This window comes from Anticarsia gemmatalis, chromosome 16 (assembly GCF_050436995.1).
Source record: "Anticarsia gemmatalis isolate Benzon Research Colony breed Stoneville strain chromosome 16, ilAntGemm2 primary, whole genome shotgun sequence".
Classification (NCBI taxonomy): Eukaryota; Metazoa; Arthropoda; class Insecta; order Lepidoptera; family Erebidae; genus Anticarsia; species Anticarsia gemmatalis.
In genome coordinates this window covers 2,415,538-2,439,526 of record NC_134760.1, presented here as the reverse complement: position 1 = coordinate 2,439,526, position 23,989 = coordinate 2,415,538, and the positions used below count along the sequence as shown (strand labels likewise).

Below are 23,989 nucleotides of genomic sequence, written 5' to 3'. Positions count from 1 at the left end.
ATAATAATTAATATGCACCTTGCGGCCGAATATCCCAAAGACGCTCAATTTTAAGTTATTCTTAAAATCATTTCTACCTTCATAATCATAATTATATATACACGCCAAAGTAACAGGTACCTTACATAGGTAACTTAAATTGAGTATATTTACCTTTAGCCAATATAAATAACGATTTTCTTTTTTTTATTAAATTTTTGCACCTAAATTCACACACATCAATAAATCAAAAACATGTCAAACTCAAAAAACTCACTCAAAAATTCGATCATCATTTATACACATGTCTATAACCTTTGTACATTTTTCACAGTGAGTGAGCATTAAGGTTTTGTTACTTGTCTATGGCACTATTAACTTAACTGTAGACTACAATTTACTCACACACACTGTTATTTAGCCTCTGTCAATTATTTATGGCGGTTTTTGCTTTATTGTATTAAAAATTTCAAATGGTTACGCGTTATATTTTCGTTTTCGTAATTAAAAGTGAATGCTTTTTGCATTGTTTTGGCGTTACTGTAAAATAATGTGGGTTTAATGGGTTTTATTTTAGTTTGGACTACTTTCTCGTGGTGTTAGGTCTTTAAATTGTGATAAAAAAGTTATGTTACTATTTCAAAATGCGCATTTACTTAAAGTTCTTATGTATTTTTCCTCATATTAGATGTCATTAAACAGGCAATTTAGTTGGGTTTTGGCCTTAAAAATTGAGTTCCTCTTTTCAAGTTCTGTAACACAATAGAAAAGTCGTCTACCTATACTCTTATTTCGCAATACTAAAACAATAAAGTCGGTAAAAGCTCATAAATTACAAGTGAAGGCATGTCTTTACAAATACATTTCATAATCATAACAAAGGAGTGAGTACACTGGTCTCTGGGATGCGAAGGTTCAATGACATGGCTATAGACAAAAAAGCGCGCCTTCCGCGACATAATGCCCACAGCCAACAGTTTTTTCTTTTTTATTTCGCGCACACGTGTTCACTTGTTCTGCCACGCCCTATTGCCCACGCGTTGATAAGTTAAAACGGGTAATGGTGCTACGATAATGAGAAAATAATGTATACTGAGTAACTGTAGTAAACAATTTTTTTTGTTTTTTAAACTTTATTTTCGGCTCGACTTGTTTATTTTTATTTTATAAATAAGATTTAACGCATGTATAAATATGTCGCTGGTCCGTATTACTGGAAAAGAAATACTTGTACTCATTAACAAGAAAATGTTATACATTTCTCTCAATTAGCAGGAATTTGCAGTGAAACTATGTCATGTCAGTAAAATAAGTATGTGGTACTTTGACATGTTAAACGTAGAGAATTTAAGACAATTTATCTTGTATACGCTACTATTAAAACGGGATTTTTTACATAATTACGCGGTATGGCGAAAGTGATACAAATCAAGATGAGATAGAAATCTGTTATGCGAACTCCATGACACGGAGAGGTGTAACCTCTAATTTGTCTGTGCAACCCACTTTCGAGCGCGCTTTGTTTCCCGCGCTAAACCATCTGACGTATGTCACACTGACAGCTTATTGTTTTAAAAAAGTTGCGAAAATGCGCGGCACTGACAAAAATTTGAATTATTTCTTAGCGTATTTCAAGTTTTCACTGTTCTAGATTTTGACATGGATACTTTTTTTGTTGTTTGAATTATGGTCAAGGCGTGCCGCACGCATACCGAGGCCGTCTGTAGTAAATAAGTTAGAGAGGCATAAATCATTGTTTATAAACAATTTGTAGTATCGCTTCGCTTGTTTGACAGTTGAGAGTTGCATCGTTCTCGAGTACGAACACGAGAAGTTTTTTGGTGCGATATGAAATAAAGATTTGTACCGATCTAAATTGTAGGTAGGTGTAGTTGTTGGTTGTGAAACTAAATTGTACACTGCAGTGCAAGTTTCGCAACACATGCGCATAATCAAATACCGATATATCAAAGTTGTGGTTTGTGACAGCTGCATGATTGCCGCCATTATCGAAGCGGACCTAAAACATAATTGTCAGTTGAATACGTTCCGATATTCGTGATTATTCATCTTCGTGAGTGTTTTAAGGACAATGTCAGAAGGTTAATTACTTTTAAAATTATATTTTTAGTATTATTGCATCATTAAAAATGCTATGTTATTATGAACATTATTATAAGTATTTTTCTCATGTCTTAATTGATTTAACCATGCTCACTATAGTCCAACAACTTAGTAGAAAGCCTTGGCATGCACGATTTATCTGGATTATAATAAAAAATCTATGTATTTTTACTATATAATATATCTGTATCAGTCAGACCATCATCAGACGTATAAGCCGGGTCACTGATAACTAAGTTCGGAATTTTATATATCTCCGCTTATATATTTCTCGTAATAACATACTAGCGAAGAAGGTTCAACCGAGTTTCACGTACCTAATGAACTTTATGGCCAAAGTTCAGTAGTTTTGGCACATTTCGCACATAGACAAACGAATAGCGGCCGGTTGTTAATTGACATCAATATTTGTGAAGTGGGTCGTTGTGATTGTTTTAAAATTTGTATAAAGTTGGCCAACTGTCACTTTAATGGTGCTGTACACATTTGGAACTCATGGTCGTTTAATGAATTAACTTACTTGTTTAGTTGGTCAAAACAAAATTACTAAAAAGTGAAAAGGGACCAATGTTTTAATAGCTTTAATAATTAACGCGATTTTTTTAGATATTTGTTAATTTTTGATTTGTATTTGGGCAAGACAAGATCACCTTTCAGGGAGGGAGGGGATATTCTTATACCTATTCGCTTTCATACATACAGATAATCACGCCTTTTCCCACACAGGTAGGCAGGGACCAAATAATAGGAGGTAATATTCACTTTTTAGAATCACTAACTAATCTTAGATTTCGTGCTTTACCCTAGATCCGCCACAGAATTATGTTGGACAATAATTTGACCCTGTCCATAAAGTTTAAAAGTACAAAAACAAGCTTTACATTAATAAGTAAGAATAAAACTACCAGTGAGTTCATTTCACATGATCATTGACCTCAATTAAACATGCGCAGGAGCATAGCGCTTATCTACGAACTGAACAATACCCTTTAGATAAAAAGACCATACATATTAATTTGTGTGTTCAACCTTTAAGTATTTATCCTACCGTATCGACATTTATCTACACCCTAAAGAACTTTACTTTACTCCTTCTCTTTATGTCTTCTGTGTTTTTTTATCAGTTTTCTAAGATCGTTTTATTTCGTGTAAAGCACATATCAAACCGATTTTGAAACATATCACATAAAAATCGACGATCTGCGACGTAATCCTACTAATATTATAAATGCGAAAGTTTGTGAGAATGTATGGATGTTTGTTACTCTTTCACGCAAATACTACTGAATCGATTACGATGAAAGTTGGAATGTAAGTAGCTGTAGACCCAGAATAACACATAGGCTACTTTTTATCCCGGGGATTTTATCGAGATTTTCACGGTAAGGGTTTCCACGCGGACGAAGTCGCGGGCGGCCTCTAGTAAACTATATGTGTAAAAATCTACCCTATTTCAACGTAGATTTTCTTCCCAGGCTTATTATTCCTTGTATAAAAGTACTTAACACAAAATGATTTTCATTTGCCTACGGGTTCATGTACTTTACTTTACTTCTATATACGGACTGACATACTCGCACTCAGAAAAACACGCACACAGTTTTCCATAAAATAGACAGTAACTCGACAAACGTAATAGCCGTTTGTAATATCTTATCGCTAGTAAAAAACATGAATTAATTACCCTTATTTCTTTTGCTTTAATAAATCAAGAATTACAAACATATTCATTGGATTGTCAGTGCATTGTCATCGATACTACAATGTCTACTTTACACTGTTTTAATTGGCAACGTCCGTAGTGCAGTAGTTCCGGTAGTTACCACACCACCGCTACGACTGCTGGGCAAACGTTAAGCAACCCTTGGTGCGGTCATTCCATAGATGGGTGACCGCGTAGTGGTAAATGAACAGAGCGTTGGATAAACTATCTGTGGGTTGAGCAACCACTACGCGGTCATTCCATAGATGGGTGAATTTGTAGTGGTATAGAGCGTCTCCGTGAACGGAGGGCATGTTGAAAATTGGTTTGGGTTGTTGCCAATTAAGGTGACGTCACGTCAAAGGCTTTATGGGCGTCGTGAACAACTTTCATATAAGGTTGACCACCAACTATAGGAGAATATAGAATTATAATCTATGTTTATAAAACACTTCTATTACCGTGTGACTGACTGATGAACAACGCACACCCAAAACTACTGAACGAAGACAGTTGAAATTTAGTATGAAGATTCCTTAGGAAGTGTAGAGAAGCACAAAGAGAGGAGGGGGTAAAATGGGGTAAAAACTTTTATGTATATGCTTAGGTATAAAGTATATTTATAGGGAAGGAAGATCAGCTATAAAAAATGCTGTGAACGTTCACGTAAAGTCACGTCGGCCGCTAGAAATTCCATAAAATCATAGCTACCTAAGCAAACTGACTGCAGAAGGTGACGCAACATAAAGCTCCTGCACAATTTAAACATATCTATATGTACGTTACCGCGAAGCTTGCATTGCTATCCTTGACCTCGTGGAGGTCACCCACTCCTCACCCACTCTGGCCGCGCACTTTCTTCAGCGAACATTGTGCGTGCATTCATCAGAGGTGACGTAACATTCGCATTCAAGGTTAAATATATGTATGAAATGAAGCTTTTTTAACGGGGAAGGAAAATCTTGAAGAAGCTGTATACACAATAAACACATTATAATATTGAGTTTTTTTACGCGAAAAGAAAATCTTGAAGAATCTGTTTTTTTCTTGTCCTTAGCCCATGCTACATGTGGTCGGAATAACACATATTTCTCTTAAAGACTCTCGCTGTAAAGGAGATTTGGCTAAGGGTTTTTTTCTAACCGGCCACCTGCATGATGTACCTACACCCTCTTTGGAAACTACGTACGAGATTTTGTAAGCAGTTCTTTAAAGATAAGTCGTCAATCTACTCTTGCACAGCGTAGAGTGGTGGACGCAGGACAAACCTATTTATTAGGTTAAATATTGTTTTAAAATAGGCTTGATTTTTAGTTAAACATGACATAAGACCAAAAGTAAGTGACATATTAAATTGTGCTATTTCTTTATCACGGGGATTTGGTTAAAATAATTAATTTTATTGTGTAAATTAATGTGTAGGCTTATGACAAGCCTTATAGTTTTTACTGCTGCTCTAAACTTCAGGGATCAATAAATATGTTTGTGTGGTTGTAAATTGTATTCTTCAGTGAAGTAGAAACATTCTAATATACGACTAGTCGAGTAGGTATGTACTAAATGTCAAGGAAAGCTTTATAAAAACGTAATTGAAAGACTAACTACTTAGTTGGTTTGTTTGTTTATAAGTGCTTAATATTACTTAAATGTCTTAAGCTCTCGTACTTTAAGGTCAAATTGAAACATGACGGGTATGACCTAGGCGCATTGCAGAATTAGTAATGGCTAAAGCTGGAGACTAAAATAAATATTAGGGGCAGTCCTTAATCCAGTATTGCGTGCACAAAAAGTTATCACACAGGATGAAGTTTTTTGGGACATTATAATAATATTATTATAGTAGGTTCTCGATTGCAAATTCGTAATATTTAATTGCAGTAGCGCGTTTCTCTACCACTATCGACCGTTACCTATCGACAAATTTCTTACGAAAATCTGATCAACGTCTCTAGCGGGCGCTGTACGAACTATTTTTGTTGTACATTTCAAATGTCAAACTCTGGATGCTTGATAGTACTGTTATTGCTACAGTTTCCAACCTCATGTTTTTCACCGTAAAATAATCTAATACAGGCAAATTCATGCTTTCCACCGTACAGTAAACCAGTACAGGGATTTTTTACTAAAGATCTTTTGTACATCTCATCCTATCCATCAGACAGGTAACAAATAACTAAGCAACGAAGTATTAAGGACAAGACAAGCGAATAAAGCTCAAAGCTCTGCCATTTGTATCACCTTCACTTTTGAACTATACAGGTCTATACAACATAGTATTGTATCCGTCACGAACGGTTGATGTCGCAACACAGTCACGACTCTACTGCCTTTGTCAGGCTCTAGCTAGTGTTATGGATATTCTGTTATGAAATTTCAGATAATAATGTGAGGTAAGATTGTAAAGATAGATGTTGTCTTTAGAATTGACTTCAGGAATGTTGGCAAATGTTATTGTAAATTTTGCGTATGTTTTTCGAACAAAATGCTACTTATGTTGGCAAGCTCATAGGAATAAAAGGAAAGATAATGTGTTCTATAAAAACGAAAGAAAGATTCCTCCCTCTCCATACTGTTCTTGGCTGACAAAGTTATTTATACTAGAAGTAAATCAACACACATTTGTACTGCAATGTGGAACTATATAACATTATATTATATGGACAGCAGACATAAATATACATAAAGCAATGCAAAACAGTATGTTTTTGAAGATGGTTAATGTTTGGCATATTATCGTTATTCCGGATCCACATACATAATATCCCATCTATTATGTATATTCGAAATTGTAGGGAGGACATAATATCATGCCTATTATACCCGAAACAGAAGACAGAGGCGTCCACGTTTCGCCGTTAACAAAGTGAGTCCCATGTAATAGGGGCAAGTTAATTGCTATTTACCGGCTCATGTAGCTAATTCTATTAAATAATAATTCACGATACATTGCGTATCTGATTCCATGCAGTGCATGTAATAAGTGCAATGTAACAGTTTTCTTTCCGTATTCCCATCGAATAAGTAATAAACGTCGCTAGTAGACTTTAATCTATTTTATTGTAATTAACTACGTGGAATGTTTTACTAGGCATTTATACGAGGCTTGCATAACATTTGCCTACTGTATAAACACCTGCGTTAGTAAAATTACGTCTTTATGTTACCGAGGACACATAAAACCTACGTCGGTTTTTAATAAGTGTATTTAAAACCCACATTTCTTCTGCCGTGTGGAAGGGAAACAGGTGATGTCGTCCTGACCGATTTAGGCTACTCCTGTCTCCGGGTAAAATCTGAGATTTTTTATCAACGGAAAACTCAGAAAAATCTTTTTGACCCGACCCAGGATTTGAACCAAAGACCTCTAACGCGGCAGTCGCATACTGCGCCACAGAGGCTTCCTCTTATTTAGCCAATAAAATCAAGACTGATTGTATACTGCGATTCATAAAATAATACTTTTTCTGACTCTACATGCTGATTTTACCTGCACCTGTCTTAAACTTGCTGTTGCTTACATAACTTTTAAACTCTCGAGTTGCATGTTTAATGTATATAATACATATATAATAGGACACGGGAATTACGGCGAACACGCATTTTACCTTAAAATGCCTAACGTTTCGGCGCAGGTTGCACTCGCCGTGGTCGCAGGCTGACTACTGTTGCTTAGTTACCCAAAATTCTTTAATACCCAATACCAACCTGGGAATTTAATCAAGTGTTGGACTAAGATACTAGTTGCTGTACTACTTAGCTATGGGAATGAGGTCTATCTTTGCATCCACCTACATCAAGTGCGTGGGGGTCAAATATGTGGAAGCAATTAGCATGCTTTACACTTGCCTTACGGTGCAAAAGAAAGGAATGGAAAGATGTGAAATTATCAGCTAAATGGATAAAACTGGATAAACACTTTGCAATTTAATATTTTTTACATTAAGACGAATTATTTCTGTCCCTGTTTTATTGAAAACTTTTTTACAAAACACGTTAGATACATTCATACACATAATATTACACCTTTTTCCCATACGGATAGTCAGAGACCTAAGAACGCCACTTGGTACTTTCTACATTAGATGTTATGTACAATATGTTTTTAGTAATTCTTCAAATAGTACAATTTACGGAAATTATTACTATACATAACAGGTAGGTTTAACGTATAAATTACTGAGAAATCAAAGCTCAAAAAACTACCATACACACCCTATTCACATATTAAGACTTTCATTCAAAATTAAGCTCAATATCTATGGTTCTAAGATCTATATTCCTTCACCATAAGTGTTTCTTGCAAGTTCAGACAAGCTCTTGTAAAGTTCTGCATTATTTATGCGTCAATTGATATGCGAGGCGCGGCACTCGGTCACATTCGCAGTCTCTTTGTGCCGGCGCAGGAACGCGCTCAAAAAGAGCCGCCTGCACACTGCGTATGGGATTTATAATGATGAATTTATAAAAAGAGTAGGTTCTTTAAAAGGTGAGGTGTGTATATTATATGGGTACGTTTCCGTCAAGTATCTGAACATTTTGTCTTTGATCGGAATGAGACTTGGATAACTAGTTACCGTCAATTGCAACAGCGGTTTTTAACTGATTTGTTTAGCATAGTTAAAGCTGTTTTTCAGGGCATACTTTATGGTATGAATTAGATTCTTTTGATCACATATCCCAAGAAGACAATAAATAAGTTAGCTTTGAGTAACAAAAGGAATTTAAATTCGAACCCCGTATACCAAAAGCAACTCAACCAAAATAACGAGTTACTTGAAGCGTTAAATGTCTCGACCAATTACACACAACATTTTTTATCTTTAAGTATTACTGTCAACAGCCTCAAAACCAGGAAAAACATAAAATCAGTTCTAAAGATAGAAACTTTGTGGTTAGATATATTTATATGACCGCAAGGTCTTGGCTTTGATCACTTGTTTTGACAACTGGAACACTTACGATCTTTTGATTAGCAGCTTGGTAATATCCCAGGCATTCCCTGGAATGGTGATGTCCACTGAAATTCAGCTACAACGTTCAATCAATTCAGTACCTAAACTTTCATACTTCGCGCAATCACTCAGTATATCTTTATGATAAAAAAGATTTTTGGTCCGATCTAGGATTCGAACTTGAAACCTCTGCGTAGAACTCACTGCCGATTTACTGTAAACGCTAATTGCCAACATAAAATGGTAAGAATACATCTTTGCATAGCACCTTAAGAATATAAACTCTTATACAAAAAGGTTACGGTTTCGTGAGTGCTCTACAAATAGTACCTCCCTCCGGCCTCATTATCAGTTAAAAATGTGTGTAGAGGTATTAAAGAAGGCTTTAATAAAAGTGCGAGATCCAGGGCTCAGAGATACAGTCGGCAAACAGATAAGGTTCCAACTGATTGCTGTACAAACAAACATAGGAATATTTGGGGAAAGAATTGTAGTTATAAAATTGCTTAATAAAGTACTTTATTACACAATCGTCGGTTTTAAAATGGGTATATTTGTCTTATGATAATGACGTATGAGAAAACGTTCTATTTTTACAGATTTTTGTCAAAATGTAGCATACTTGCAATATCGATGCTTAATTGACTAATTTAGTGGTATTTTCATGGTTTCTAAATTTACTAGAAATACATCTTTAGCGTTAACCAAATTTTATCGAAGAGCTGATACGGCGGATATTGTAAAGTGTATGATGCTCATGTATAAAGAGGTTGTTCAGCCCCTGACTAAAACTCAGACCGAAGCCAGACAGAAAAGCCTTAAGATGTAGAGGCAACGGAGTCATTAAAAAACCACAATTGTTCCTAGTTCTAGATGGAGAGTCAACGTCGAAATGTAGAAGACAATACGTTTATTGCTTATTCTCATCTTTCAAGAGTTTTCTGTCTATTGTCTTATCATTAGGAGATTAAAAGTCAGTTTCACAGGTCATATATAAGTGTCCGATAACCTATCCATAGATATAATGACAACAAATGTAAAAAAATCCGCCTGATAACTTAACCAATGCATATTGAAGTGGTGGAACTGACTATAAATATAAAGTCTAACTACCGCTTACATTGTAACTATCTTAAAGGAAATGTGTCGGCCACTTAAAGGTTGAACGACGAGTTATGGGAAGGCGATAAGCTTTATCCATGTAGATCTATAGGTTCCTATCTATTTTATGATTCACCACGTCAATATGTTAGACATAAAAAGGTCACCTACCTACATGTCTCATGAGCAATGCTAAAAAACTCATGCCATAATTTTATTTATCAAAATATTTTTTGGTCGATAATTTGATACTTGATCTTTAGAAAAGAAATGTCGATTTAATTTTAAATAATATTTTGTTTACAGCGCTTGGAGATAATGGAACTTGTTTTATAAGAAAGAATTTACAAATCGGAGCAGCGATTTTATACATTAGTGCGTCTAACCAAATAAATACTTCAGCTTAATTAAGTTTTCTTTCATATAAATGCCACTACGTATGAAAGAAAAGGTTTTAGCTATCTTGATTTTATCAGTAAGTGATGAAAAAGGTTATAAGTATTTAGATTAAGTATCTTTTGGTATCGTCATGATGAATCTATTAGTTGAATTTTTCATATCTGAGTAAATTTGGCACTTCCAAGGTCATTAAAAAAGACATCGTAAGTCAAATTCAAATCAGTCCATTGCTTAAGGCGATTGGCCTACAACCATATTGAACAGAGACGATGAGTTTGCGATTTTTAGACAGTATATTATTATTGTGATGAGGCAATAATAGCTAAGTAGTTAAGACATTTGCCCCCCACGCAGGTAGTCGAGGGTTAAGCATTAGTAATATCAAGGACTTGTCTAAGTTATTGCCAATAAAAAAGAGAAGAATATCTTGTCGTTTCTTCGCACGAGCAACCAGCTTTTCCGAAATGGTCAAAAATATATGACTACGTATTTAAAATAATTTGGCCGAGGTTTGAATTTGAGAGATCATCGTAAGGAAACCATGCACATGGAAGTTTCTTCGTACAGTTCTTGGAGAAATGTCAATGCCCCTATCCCGTAATTAGTTAAACTAACTAACGCAACTACCATTTCGAGAGGTGGCCAGTGGCCAGTGTTTTTAAATCTATTTTTTTATACATTTGATGGCCATGACTTGTACTGCAATAGTGCATTTTACATGACAAGTGCAGAACCGTAAAAAATATTTCATTTCATAATCGCATAGCAATAGTTTTCGTAACGAAATGGTTTCGAAAACAATTTCATTTAAGATTTGAGGAATGATTTCATATCTGTCTGTACAAAAGCTTGGTCGAGCATTAACATTGCGATATCTATGGCATTACAATAGGTTTTAAAATATTATTTTTTAAGATTACTTTAGTTAAAGCGACTGTTTAAGTACTGTGGGATAGGACCGTTTTGTTCCTCGAATATAGGATCCTATAGCAATATGAGGGAGTGTTCCTTTCTTTCATGTTGTGTGAGACTTTACCTTTCGCGTACTTTATTTCAAGTCACTTCTAATGAATAGTCCTTTCTCTGTTAACCTAAAGACTCAATAATATGAACAAAAAAGCAATAAATATTTAACGAGGCATCCATTCAAGAAGAAACTAATTTCTGGCACACAAATGAAGCCTAGAAATTGATTTTGATGGGGGTGGAAAAATATAAATTTTATCTAGTATATAAAATAAGACACTTTATACCGGAGACAGACAGGTAGGGCATTATAAACATACATTCAGACATTCCACTTATTATATCGTTTCCAGTCACAAGATCATTCAATTTTATTGGCGTCTAAGACAAGCAGTGGCAAGTTTATATAAACGTCCATTGTGGTAAGGTCGACGGGTGTGTTATGATACGCGGAACAACGCCATTATCCATATATGTAGTATTGCCAGGTGTTTTGATAAAGACGGACACATGCCGACTGCTTCGATAAATGCGTAGCCAAATAGACGGATTCGGTCTGAGTTTGGCTTAAATATTTTTGAAATTTGCCATTTTTATATCTATGTTACTGTAAAAGCCCGAACGATGGTAAATCTTATTAAGATTTTCCGGTATAACCTAAGATTTACCAACTCGCAATGGTAAAAGTCCGAACAATTATTTTATTTCGAAATTTTACCTATATTTACTTGATGATATCGAGATGTCGCCGGAGCCCCGCTTCGCGGGGCTCCTCCTTCCGTGTGGTTGGAAAAAAAAAAACCACGAAGGCTAAGGTGGGAGCTTCGCTTCGCTCGCTCCCACCTTAGCCTTCTAACCTAACCTACCCATGTCGCTATGCCCAAAACTCCTTCTTTATAACTATGTCACAGTATATAATTATACCGTGAAATAGTTATAAACATAGTTATGAAGGAGGATTTTTTTATATATCGTAACATAGTTTTTAAACTCTGGCTTGTTCGGACTTTTACCATTGAGAGTTGGTAAATCTTAGGTTTTACCGGAAAATCTTAGGATTTACCCCAGTTCGGGCTTTTACAGTAACATCTATACTTAATTTATACCTGCCTGTTTGTTTGTCTGTTACTCATAAACAACAAAACCAAATAGGTACGGCTTGAAGTTTGGAACCAAGATAAGTCACTTTATTGGCCAATAACAAGCCGCGCTGGTGATAGGTTGGTTTCTCTGCTTTATCCGTCTCATTTTTCATTGACAGCGCAATCGCTAAAGCTAAGATTGTCCCCTTTACACAAACGATAAAAAAACTTCCATTAGTTATGAAATCAAATTTTAACAGTGTTTGTATTATTCTTCTCAGGCAAAATTATTAAGTAAATCTTTCACCAAAAAATCCGGAAAGCCGGTTTATCCAGCTTTTCAGTCTATATAGCTGGTAACCCTAGTGTGTATGTATCGGGTCATCATGCGGTCTGTCCGACCGGCACGTGTTGCAGGAAATACTCTGATTGTGGCTTTCACTCTCTATGCCTGGCTTTAGACTGGAAAGTTAGGCGTAGGTGGATAATGAGATGGTTTTACTTTTAGTTAGGCTAAAATAGGTAATGTGAGTCGTGTTGGTGAAGATCGTCTATTTATTAAAATGGTTTTGTAAAGTGTAGATACGATATGTTATAATACTTGTTTTTTTGTAAAATGATGTATGTGCTTTCAGGCCGGCTCAGGATTGACAATGTTTAGCGTGATCTGCAGCAGCAAACGTAGTAGAATATACATCATACATACATAAAATCACGCCGTATTCCCATAGGGGGTACCTAGGAATATTAAAATATGTTACTAGATGATAGTTTTCCATCCTCTTATTCTTAAACGTTTCATTAATTTAACAAAATTGACGATACAGAGCGAATACGTCTTATCGTACACCTTGAAGCTATAGCATTTTTGATATTTATATTTGTGTTTGTTTGTCACCAGGGTCGGCACCATGTTGCAGCAGATCCTGCGCGACATGTGGGTGGACCCCGAGATCCTGGCCGAGCTCGACGAGACCCAGAAACAGACGCTCTTCTGCAAGATGAGGGAGGAACAGGTAAATTAACTTAACTCAATCAGCCCCACAACTTGATAGAACCACCATGGTTTTACATCATCATTCAGGCGCAGGCGCTTTAATTTTTCGAAAGAATACTTGCCTTTATTATGATTATTCAATAAGAATCGTCTGTATAAATTACTAGATGACTATAAAAGAAGAAGAAGAGGACTAGATGACTATAGATAGGTGGCTTGTTGGTATACGAGTGGGTGAGAGTCGTCTTCTCCGAGAAACGAGATGGGCAATCTCAAATTCTTGCTTCTAGTGACTTAAAATTTTTTGAGGTAAAAAATTCAAGAATTACTTTTTGAACCGATCGATCTATTTTCACCATCACCAATGGTGAAAATCTAATCCTTTTGCGGCCCAGCACCTATTTCGTCCATTGAGTAAAGACAGCAACAACTGTTATATTTTAGTTGACAAATAAACAAAAAATAGGAACTTATATCGGTCCATTCGTTTAGAAGCTGCTAGAAGGTGAAACTTCCCTTCTTTTTTGCATCGGGAGTTAAAAATAATTCAAACATTCACTCCACCATAAAAAGCTTGCTAATTTTATCTACCTATAAGCAATGACAAGACACATCTATAGTCAGTCACACGGAACTACTTTATACCGTGACGGGCTCATTATCAGTATCCTGTAAAGACTTTCCGGCAATGTGTGGCCGTATAACGTTCTCAATTTATTGCTTAATAATTTCCGTGCAATTAACTCAATGATTACTTGAATCACTTCAATGATTTGTATGAAACAATGAGTTTAATTTTTTGATTTACGCATCATGTTTAATGAACTAAATTAGATGCATTGGTCATTTGTTAGATATGGAATGATTTTAAGGCAGTATACCTAGTCGTATTGCTGTGAAAATATTGCTTCCTAAACATTTTACCAGAGAAAATATATTACACGAATTCTTAAACATGAAGCGTGCTTTGGTCCCTGTATAATTTAATACTTTTATTTTTGTATGTATGCATGTATACATACTGACGCGTGATTAAATATTGGTTTACCATAACATTACAAATGCTACTTATGGCAATAAATCTTGTACATATAAAAGTCTATTGAACACTGATTTTTATATTAGTCAACACCACAAAGCCTTCCCCGTTTAATCCTCGGTTTCTGAGGTACATTTAGCGGTAATTTATCTATCGTTTAGGTATCAATAGCGTTAAATCATGCAAAAAAAAATCTAAAATTACTAACATATTCATTCACATTTCATATGCCGTTGAATTAAGTCCTTTCTTCCAACATTAGTTGATTCTAAGTGAAATAATGGTAGAGCCCCTCTCAGTATAGACGTGCATATCAAATAGAAGGCCTTGATCGTTGCATTCCTTGTTTAGGCGTTATCGCGTGTTCAATCAACAAAGGATTCCGAGTTTATTATGTTTTTTATTGTGACGTAGTTTGTTATCTCGTTTATGTTTCCTGCGCGTATTTCAAATGTCAAATTATTAGCAGTTTTTGGTACTATCTATCACCATATATTATACTATACCTATCTGAAGATGTAGATTAAAGAATATGGAATATTTCCAAATATATAGTAATACTAACAGCAGGAGGAGCTCGTGGCTTAGTTAACAACAGCCGCCCGGATCGATCTCTGGTGTTAAGCTACGATTGCCGAAGGTGTTCTGTGGATGGGGATACAAATCGAGGCCCCCGTGTTTCGAAAGGCACGTTCTTTCCCCGGGTTGGGTCCCGATCTTTGACAGTCGTTAATCGTAGTCAGACGCTTGAAAGTCTAACCACCAGTCTTACCGAAGGGTGTCGTGTTATAACCTAGCTAACTGGGTTGTGGAGGTCCGATAGGCAGTCGCTCCATGTAAAATACTACTGGGAGCTGACTCCAACATTCTTTGGAAGAAAAGGCTAGGCTGATATTATGATCCTCCCGAAATATTCGTTCTTTCCACGATTTTATTTGGCTTCAGTAAGTCGTATGTAATTCTAGGTTACACTTAAATCATCCGTGTGTTAATTTCCTTTGCGCGGTTGAGTAAAAACTTCCACACATTGCCTATCAGCTGTCAATATTAAAATGATTTATATCAACGATTTATTTAGCTAGTTATTCTGTCAGTATTTGAACATTTTCCTAATAATACTAAAGTTTGGCGTGATAGTTAACGTGTGGCGGGTTCAAATCCCACCCTATAAGTAGGTATGTATTTAGAAGTTATAAGTATGTTTATCAGTTATCTGGTTACTATAGTACATACTCTGCTGAGTTTGGAATCAGGTGACCTTGTGTCCCACAATATTTATTTACAAAATTATTTATTTATAATAAATTACTAAATGTATAAACATTTTGTGGTTTTTATTTTGATATGTAATTGTGTATAACGAAGTGAGCTGAATTCTTTTATAATAATAAGATATTACTGTAATTGTACTTTCTATTCCGGTTATTTGAGTATTAAATAAATTATGCCGATGACACGACATAGGGCATTTCTTTTTAAATAACGTCCGCTACTTATACACTTTTTTCTACGATGTCATAGCTGACGGTCATTCGCCGACCAAATAAAATTAGTTTTTTTATTGTAGGTATGAGAAGTTTCGCATTAATCGACATTTATTATACGCTAGAGAAACAACAACCTTTTCACGGTTAGATAACCAAAAGAGGGAAACGGAACCCTATTTATTCAGACTCTTTTGTCCGTCTGTCACTTAGCTATTATTATGTAGCTGGACAATTTAAACTTTTACAGCCCTTGCACTTGGCCGATTGATATTACATGTGAAAATTACCCATAAGGCCTTTGCAGTGGCATAAAGCTTCTCACTTTAATCAAAATTATAAATGACTTTTTTGAAAATTCGTTCACTATTGTTATGCAGGTGGCTACTGTCATAACTGATTCTATGATCACAACAATTCTATGAAGTCAACAAGCTCAATTGAACGAATAAATGTACAAGGCCTGACATCAACGTTTACAGGAATTTCAATTATATTCATTAAGTACGAGCCATTCCAAATATTGAAATATATGTCCTGCTTAATTAATAAAATAATGTTAAAATATTAGGTCGGGGAAAAAGTCTTTTCGCATTATAGTATGTATGAACTTGTAATAAAATCTATTCTCTACACAAAAAAGCTCGATATTTGGGTACCTCGCGAGCTCACTGAAAGAAACCTAATGAACCGTGTACTCATTTGTGATTCTTGAAGCCAAAGAGATTTTATATATGGGCTGGAAAATCATTTTGAAATATTCTGCGTTAGTAGATATGGTCGGTCCTAACAAACCGCTCGCTCTGGCAAAAAATGCAATCTGAACTACATTTAATAAGATATATTGTGTTTTTTTTAAGTTTGTAACAATTGGTTATTATTAGACAAACAGCGCTGGCATGATATTTGTGGAAACTAAATGAAAAGATAAAGAATGTATTTCGAAAAGAGTACGCTATGATTGTTCCCGGATGATTAATTATCGCCATGGGACATTTCACCAAAATTGGCTTAGCAGTTTGCTAGGACAGCGAGACAGACAAACTATCGCGTTCAAAATATAAATAACTAGCTGACCCACGCTACTTCGCTTGCGTCCAATAAGAGAGAATGGGTGATTTTTTTTCCCCGTTTTTGCAACATTTTTTACTGGTACTCTGCTCCTTTTGGTCGTAGCGTGATGATATATAGCCTATGTCTTTTCTCGGGTATCAAAGTATATCCATACCAAATTTCATGCAAATTGGTTCAGTAGTTTATGCGTGATTGAGTAGCAGACAGAAAGACAGACAGACAGAGTTACTTTCGCATTTATAATATTAGTATGGATAGCTTCATATCTGATACAACAAACATACAAAACCCCACAATATTCTATCACTTTCGAAGTGCTATCGTAAAATCACGGGCGTGGCGAACGACGGCCACAGCTTAACTTAATAATACAGACAAGAGAGGTGTGTAAGTGTTTTATGGGATACCAGTTTCTATATACTTATTTTAAGTGATAAAACAAGGGATCGATTTAAGGTGTGGTATCGGAAATAATAATTGCCACTGTTTTATTTGTTCTTTGACAAATTAATTGTCACAGCAAAAATGCACCTTTTAATTTCTTTATAGATTGACGATCAGGCCAGGTGTTGCTGGAAGTGGTTGATTTACGAACATAAATTCAACGCCTTTTTCCCATAGGGGTGGGCAGAGACAAAAGAGCACCACATGGTACGGTCCTTATAGACTTAATCTTTTTAAGTATGTATTTAGAAGTAGGTTTATCAGTTAGTTGGTTACCATAGTACAAGCTCTCCTTATTTTGGAATCAGATGACCGTGTGTGAGTTGTCAAATGATTTTAAGTATCTTTATAAAAATATGAATGAACAACCTCAAATGAACTTTTTCATGAACTTCGTAACAAATTCCTCTTTGAACCCAGTCCTAATCATAATTAACCTTTCAATGTAGTCACAATCAATACCTGAGGTACGTTTATCTCGTATAAATGCATTACGGCTGCATATCCCTAATGAATGTGGGCAAGAAGGTCACGGCAGAGGTCAGGCGGCTGACCTTCACGCGTTCCACTGAGCCACACGCCACACCACGACCTGCCTGTGTACTACTATGTTATACTTGTATTATGGACCTTATATTAAAGTATACATAGTAAGTTGTATACGGCAGTATTCGGAATGATCAACATAATAATATATATATTTTTTTATCTTATCGTGAAATCACCGATGTCATCAAACTTCGTTTGCTTCTTTTTAATTTATACATAATTTCATTTCATGGCGATAATTGTCGAACTTCAAATAAATTTGCACTAAATCGCTACCCTTTTCTAATGTAAATTTTCCAATGAATGCACATTTTACCGCCAGTTTGAGACAGTTTTCGAAAGTATACGAAATCCGTAATTTGCACTTGACAAAAATCTTACTTTGGTGATCCAGTCCAGCACTAGGATAGTTATGGGTTAAATTAAGATCTAGGATCTCTCCTCGTTGATGTCTGTTTTCTGTTTTTCTCACTATTACTAAATAATACAGAGATTATTATTTAGTAATAGTGAGAGTAAGAATGATTTTGTCCGATTGTTATTTGTCTGTCATCACCAATACTTTTATAATAATTACTTCTCAATAGCCACTATTGAACAACGGATGTTATTTCATAGTGAGTAGACTGAGTAGTACGGCGAGCGTGTAATAGTAGTTATCATAGTAACAATGCCTTTGTTTGGTTTTTTTGTAAGACATTCCTCGCGACGTATTACTACGCAAATTATCTCATCTAATTTAAATTGTTATGTTGTTTTATCTATATTGTTTGCATTTACTTTAATTATGGTTTTAGTTTCTTTCTTATACTATTCGGGAATGACGTATTACGGTGCACGTTATGTTAACCAATATTAACCATAGTCGCTAGCTGACACCTTATTATAATATACAGTTATAATAATGCTAGGCATTTTCAAAGATTTTTTTGTCTGATTTTGGTTCATTCGTTATACGCTGTGACGCTAACTTTTTCTGTTCTTCTTTTTTATTATGTTTTAAATGTCTCGGTTGCAGATTTACCCAAAGTTAGTTACTATGGTACATAGGTCATACATAGGACTTCAGGTACATAAACTACAGAGTCCATTAACATAAGGGCAAGGTTTTAAAAACTTACAAGACATTCTAGTGGGTCAATTTTAACAACAATTTCTTTATGCAAATTTTACCTACCAATGTTCCTACTAAAACTACCTTTACAATCCTTTTCCAAAAATAGACAAACACCACAAAAAATACATGATTTATTTGCACTGATCCGTGTAACACTTAGATCTAAATCTAAATAACTAATGTAACTCCTTTAAACTTTCAATTTGGTCCAAGGTTAGTTTTTGTCCCGCACCTGAGCGGTCGGTGGTCAGCTCGTGACGGCATAGCTTATCTAAGTCTTGATTATTGTGAGTATTGTCTGTCATTTAACGAGTGGTTCTTGATGCAGGTATTTAGGTGTGGCAAGATATTTTGAAGGTGTAGTAACAATAGTAGGCTTTGATAGGGAGGTGTTTGTACAATTAGTTGATGAACAGGATAGGTTTTTATTTAAAACTAGAGGACCATTACTTCTTTGCTTGCATGTAGGCATTAGATTAGATATTTTGTAACCTCCGTTGAATCCCGGATATCGATGCCTAATTTCATCAAAATTGGTACAGAACGGTGGTTGGTTAGCTGTGAAAGCACTATAAGCGAACATACAGACTTTATAATATTAGTAACTTAGCACTTATAAAGATTGTCGTTGATATTTTTGGAACTTTTTGATTAAGTAAATGCTAAGAAGCTAATGATTTTGATTCTAGTGACTTTAGTTTAAACTTGGCTTTAACGTACAGCAATAAAGCAATTTATGTAAAGGTCAAATATTTCAATTCTGATAGATTTTATAGTTCTTTGTTTAAAACTTGTTGTATTTATGAAAATGTTTCGTATTGCAGGTCCGTCGCTGGCAGCTGTGGGACGACAAGATCAGCAAAGAGGACGAGAGGCCCAAGTTTCAGAAGAACGGCAAGAAACAGGTGCAGTTCCTGACTGGAGAAGATGGCGAGCCATGGGTATGTGGCGCTCATTTATAATTATATCGACACTTCATGTTATAATATTAGTAAGAAAGATTAACACTATAGAATATGCAATATATATTAACACATATAACATGCAAGATAATTAATGAAAGGTTCCAGCGCTGCTTCGTCATGGGTTAATCTATGTAGCAGCAAAATTTAAGATAAAGCATCTACCTTGAAAATGGGATCTTCTAAGTCAATTTAATCATTATGTTAATCAGAAAAATCTTCAAAATACGCCGCTAAGTAGATTTGTATACCCTTATTTGATTTGTATGAAACTTACTATTCGTTCTCTAATTTGCTGGATTCCTGGAAAAAATTGACCAAAACTATACCTACGTTTTTTCTAAAACTGATACACAAAGGAGCCTGTTTATCAGAGACGAATGGTAATATAATTTAACATCCGCGTTCAATAACATATTGGTTACCTTCAATGGTTATTTAGTCCGTCTGTTGAAGGTTCCGCCATTGTTCGAGCGACGACCTCCGACAAGCACACAATGGTTCACGTTAGATTAAATATCATCGATATGTTTTTATCAATAACTTTTTCTTTCTTGTTAAATATTATGTTATTTTCCCTATTCTATAGTATTTGAAATATATTATTATATAAATAATATCATTCATATGATGACACACACATGGCTATTTGATTCCAAACTAAACATAGCTTGTACTATGGTAATCAAATAATTGATACACATACTTATATACATCTACATACAAACTTATATAATATAGATACATTAACAACCAGGCTCAGAACAGATATTCGTTCATATCACACAAATATTTGTCCCGGGTGGTATTCGAATAAGTGTATAGTATTGCTAAATTAACTCAAAAACTACTGAAAGAATTTTCATGCGGTTTCTGCTAATTACCAAAATGAATCATGAGGTTTGAGTTCAAAATTGTTGTAATTTTAGGTTTTGGCTTAATTGGTTGAAATATGATAATTATTGTTAAAGAAAAAGAGCCAGCAGTTTAATATCTGCCAAGTCTTCTAGTCACAGTTAAAAACGGCTATGGCGTAATGCTTTCTAAAATTCGCATAATTATTTATTTGCCTCGTTATTCTATTCAGACAGTATAAATATTTAACATCAGGTACTTATTATGACTTTTTGTAATCATTAACAATGATTAAATTGCTATTATCCGCTATTGTTACAATACAATTAGCATCGATAAACGTTTCATTGATATAATTTCTGTTAAAAGATTAAATGAAGATTAAACAATAGTATTTATTTGTATTATAGGTTCTGATTTAGTGATTTATCTTTGTTTTCAAAATAATATTTTGTAAAGCGCCTGATGAATTAATACGCCTGTTTACTTAACACGGCTCTACGTGAAATTATATCAAATTTTGCTTAATATTTAATTCGATATTGAGCAATACTGCTTTGCTTCTTGGCATAAACTGCGTTAAATATCATTTTTCAACGGTGAGTTCCAGTTTAACTACTTGCGGATACATTATCCTATAGATAAAACTTCTAACCGTCACTTATCTAGAGTAAATTAAACCTTTATTTGTTCTTCTCATTGTTATACCTACAAAAGGGATTTATTCCCGAAAAGATTAACTATCACATAGTTTAAGAAGCGCTATCAGAAGGTTTCTTATCATGTTTTTTTCACCTCGTGTTGCAGGTGTGGGTGATGGGTGAGCATCCCGACGACAAGTCCATAGAGACGATCTTGGCGGAGGAGGCGCGGGAGAAGGCCATCGCTCAGGCGCGCGAGGAGGTGCAGCAGCTCAGGAAGTCTGTCGAGAAGGAACTCACGCAGCTCATTGAGTATAAGCCGCTTGATGACTTAGAACAGGTTTGTTGATGTGTGACTTTACGAACTTTTAATAGGCTAAAAGTGTATAAACATTTTGACAGATAAAGTAGAGTGGTCTGTTAATGGTGATTCCTTGATTAAAGTATCCTTCGTGGAAATATAGTCCTTTTCGTCAACCGTATCTATCTTATGATTTTGGTCCTTATTTAATTGCAATGTCTACACAAACTAACTGAATTTCTTGTTTACTTTCTAACAAAAATATAAGGTTAAAATCTAAAAAACAACTCCTACTGGGAAAATTCTGCGTCGAAGACATATTACTGATTCTGATTTTTATAATGTCAAGTTTTAACCAAACACAAAGCACATTACATTATAACTGCTGAGCTAAACTCACGAAAGTGTTAATCAATTTGCAGAAATTCGACCTATCTCCCAAAACGATAGATCCTTTAGAGGACACGTTAGAGATCTACTGCACGGTGGACGAGTTGCGGCAGCGCATCGAGGCACTGGAGCCGGACGTGAAGCTGTCCGACAAGGACCTGGAGATGAGAGACGAGCTCACCGACAAGGCCGACTTCTGCAGCGACACGCTCAAGCTCGATCTTAACAAGAATACTCTGCATTTTAACTTCATTGAAGGCAAGAGGGATGTATTGCAGGTTAGTTTGTTTTTCTTTCTGTTTTTGTTTCTACTATGTTACAAAGTCGAAAGAAAAAACATTTAAAAGTAATATATTCATTAGTCATTATTAGCTTATTTCAAACGGAAGATAACATAAGTCGCCCCATCATTTATTATTTTCATGATCTGTGGTACGTTTGACTGAAGCAACCGATGAGGGATTCAGAAACCAGTTTTGTGTTTACTTTTTTCCGTCAATTCCAAATGTTTCTGCTGTCGCTGAATTTTATCTGAATAGTATATTCTGAAACATTTCACTATCTTTGTTATTCTGAAGCTGAGGAAAAATAACAATAAACAAATTTTAACATTATTTGAATGTTATCGCCAGGACATCGGCGTGAACAGCAGCGGTGACGGTGTGAGCGTGCTGGTGGCGGCGTGGGAGCGGCGCGTGGCGGCGGCGCGCGCGGGCGACATCCTGCGCGGGCTCAGGGCCCGGCGCGCGCGTGCCAACAGGATCGCGCAACACAATGCACTGTCGCATGATGCCGCCTGGAGGGACCAAGGTACGTTGACGAACTTGGTTAAGCCTTTGATTCAGTAGTGCACGTTACTTTTTGTAAATATTACTTATGGTTACGATGTAGAACTTGGTTAAGCGTTTGATTCAATGATGCACTTTTCTTGGAGCTGTACTATAAAATGTTTGGATATTGGAAAACTACTTTGGTAGAATTTTTTATGTATTAAATAAAAGATGATTCATTGGGGGTGTCACAGGGTAACAACTTTGGACCGCTGGTCGTATTATATATGTACTTGATTTTCTTTCTATAAACTTAATTTTGATGTACAAATTGTTTCAGAACGCAAAGCTAAAGAGGCGGAGGCGAGTATGCGTGAGATCGCTCGCGCCGCAAGAGAGGCTCATCGACGCAGCGCTAACATCGTAGCGCCGCCTGACACTACGCAGGGTAACTACATATTTCTATCTCTAATATCTTAAAAAAAATACCTCTTTTATTCTATATCCCTTTTTTATTTCTAAATAAATAACATATTAAGCTGAATTATGGTCTAAATTATAATTGAATTGAGATAGATTCCTCTCACAGAGTAAAGTCTGTTTTCTTGTAGACATTGGACAAAGTTCTGTAAAAAACGTCTTCAAGTTTAAGTCTGTATAGCCTAGCCTTATATAAAACACTTTTAAGTCTTGTATTATATTTTTTTAAGCAATATTTATTGTCTATTTCAGCTGGTAAGCCGCCAAACAGAGAGGCTGTAGTGGAGTGGTTTCGGACACACGAGCTCAAACGTGGCGTCGGACTTGACGAGAACAACAAACCGGTTGAATGGTTCCATGGTACGTTATTATTATGTGTTATATCTATTGTTAGATAACAATTCTTGTATAGCTTACGTAAGGTAAATCTGATATGAGGCACATGAATGCACAACACATGTAAACACGCGAACGCAAACTTATACAATTGATAGTAGACAGTGGAAAGAGTTATAAATCAAAGATGTACATAACACTCGTAACCGATATACATGCAAAACAATTTATATACTTAAATAGGT

General features: G+C 35.4%; 1 protein-coding gene across 2 annotated transcripts in view; it reads left to right on the top strand.

Annotated features, from left to right (window-relative positions):
• Positions 1–23,989, top strand: part of LOC142979336 (SH2 domain-containing protein 4B-like) — a 76,071-nt gene that overhangs the window by 49,491 nt on the left and 2,591 nt on the right. For both annotated transcript variants that reach the window (XM_076124195.1, XM_076124194.1), the window contains exons 3-9: positions 13,207–13,321; positions 19,834–19,950; positions 21,634–21,807; positions 22,191–22,436; positions 22,791–22,968; positions 23,269–23,376; positions 23,661–23,768. In XM_076124195.1, the coding sequence (XP_075980310.1) occupies positions 13,217–13,321; positions 19,834–19,950; positions 21,634–21,807; positions 22,191–22,436; positions 22,791–22,968; positions 23,269–23,376; positions 23,661–23,768 (1,036 nt within the window). In that variant the 5' untranslated portion in view covers positions 13,207–13,216. The remainder of the gene's footprint in view (positions 1–13,206; positions 13,322–19,833; positions 19,951–21,633; positions 21,808–22,190; positions 22,437–22,790; positions 22,969–23,268; positions 23,377–23,660; positions 23,769–23,989) is intronic.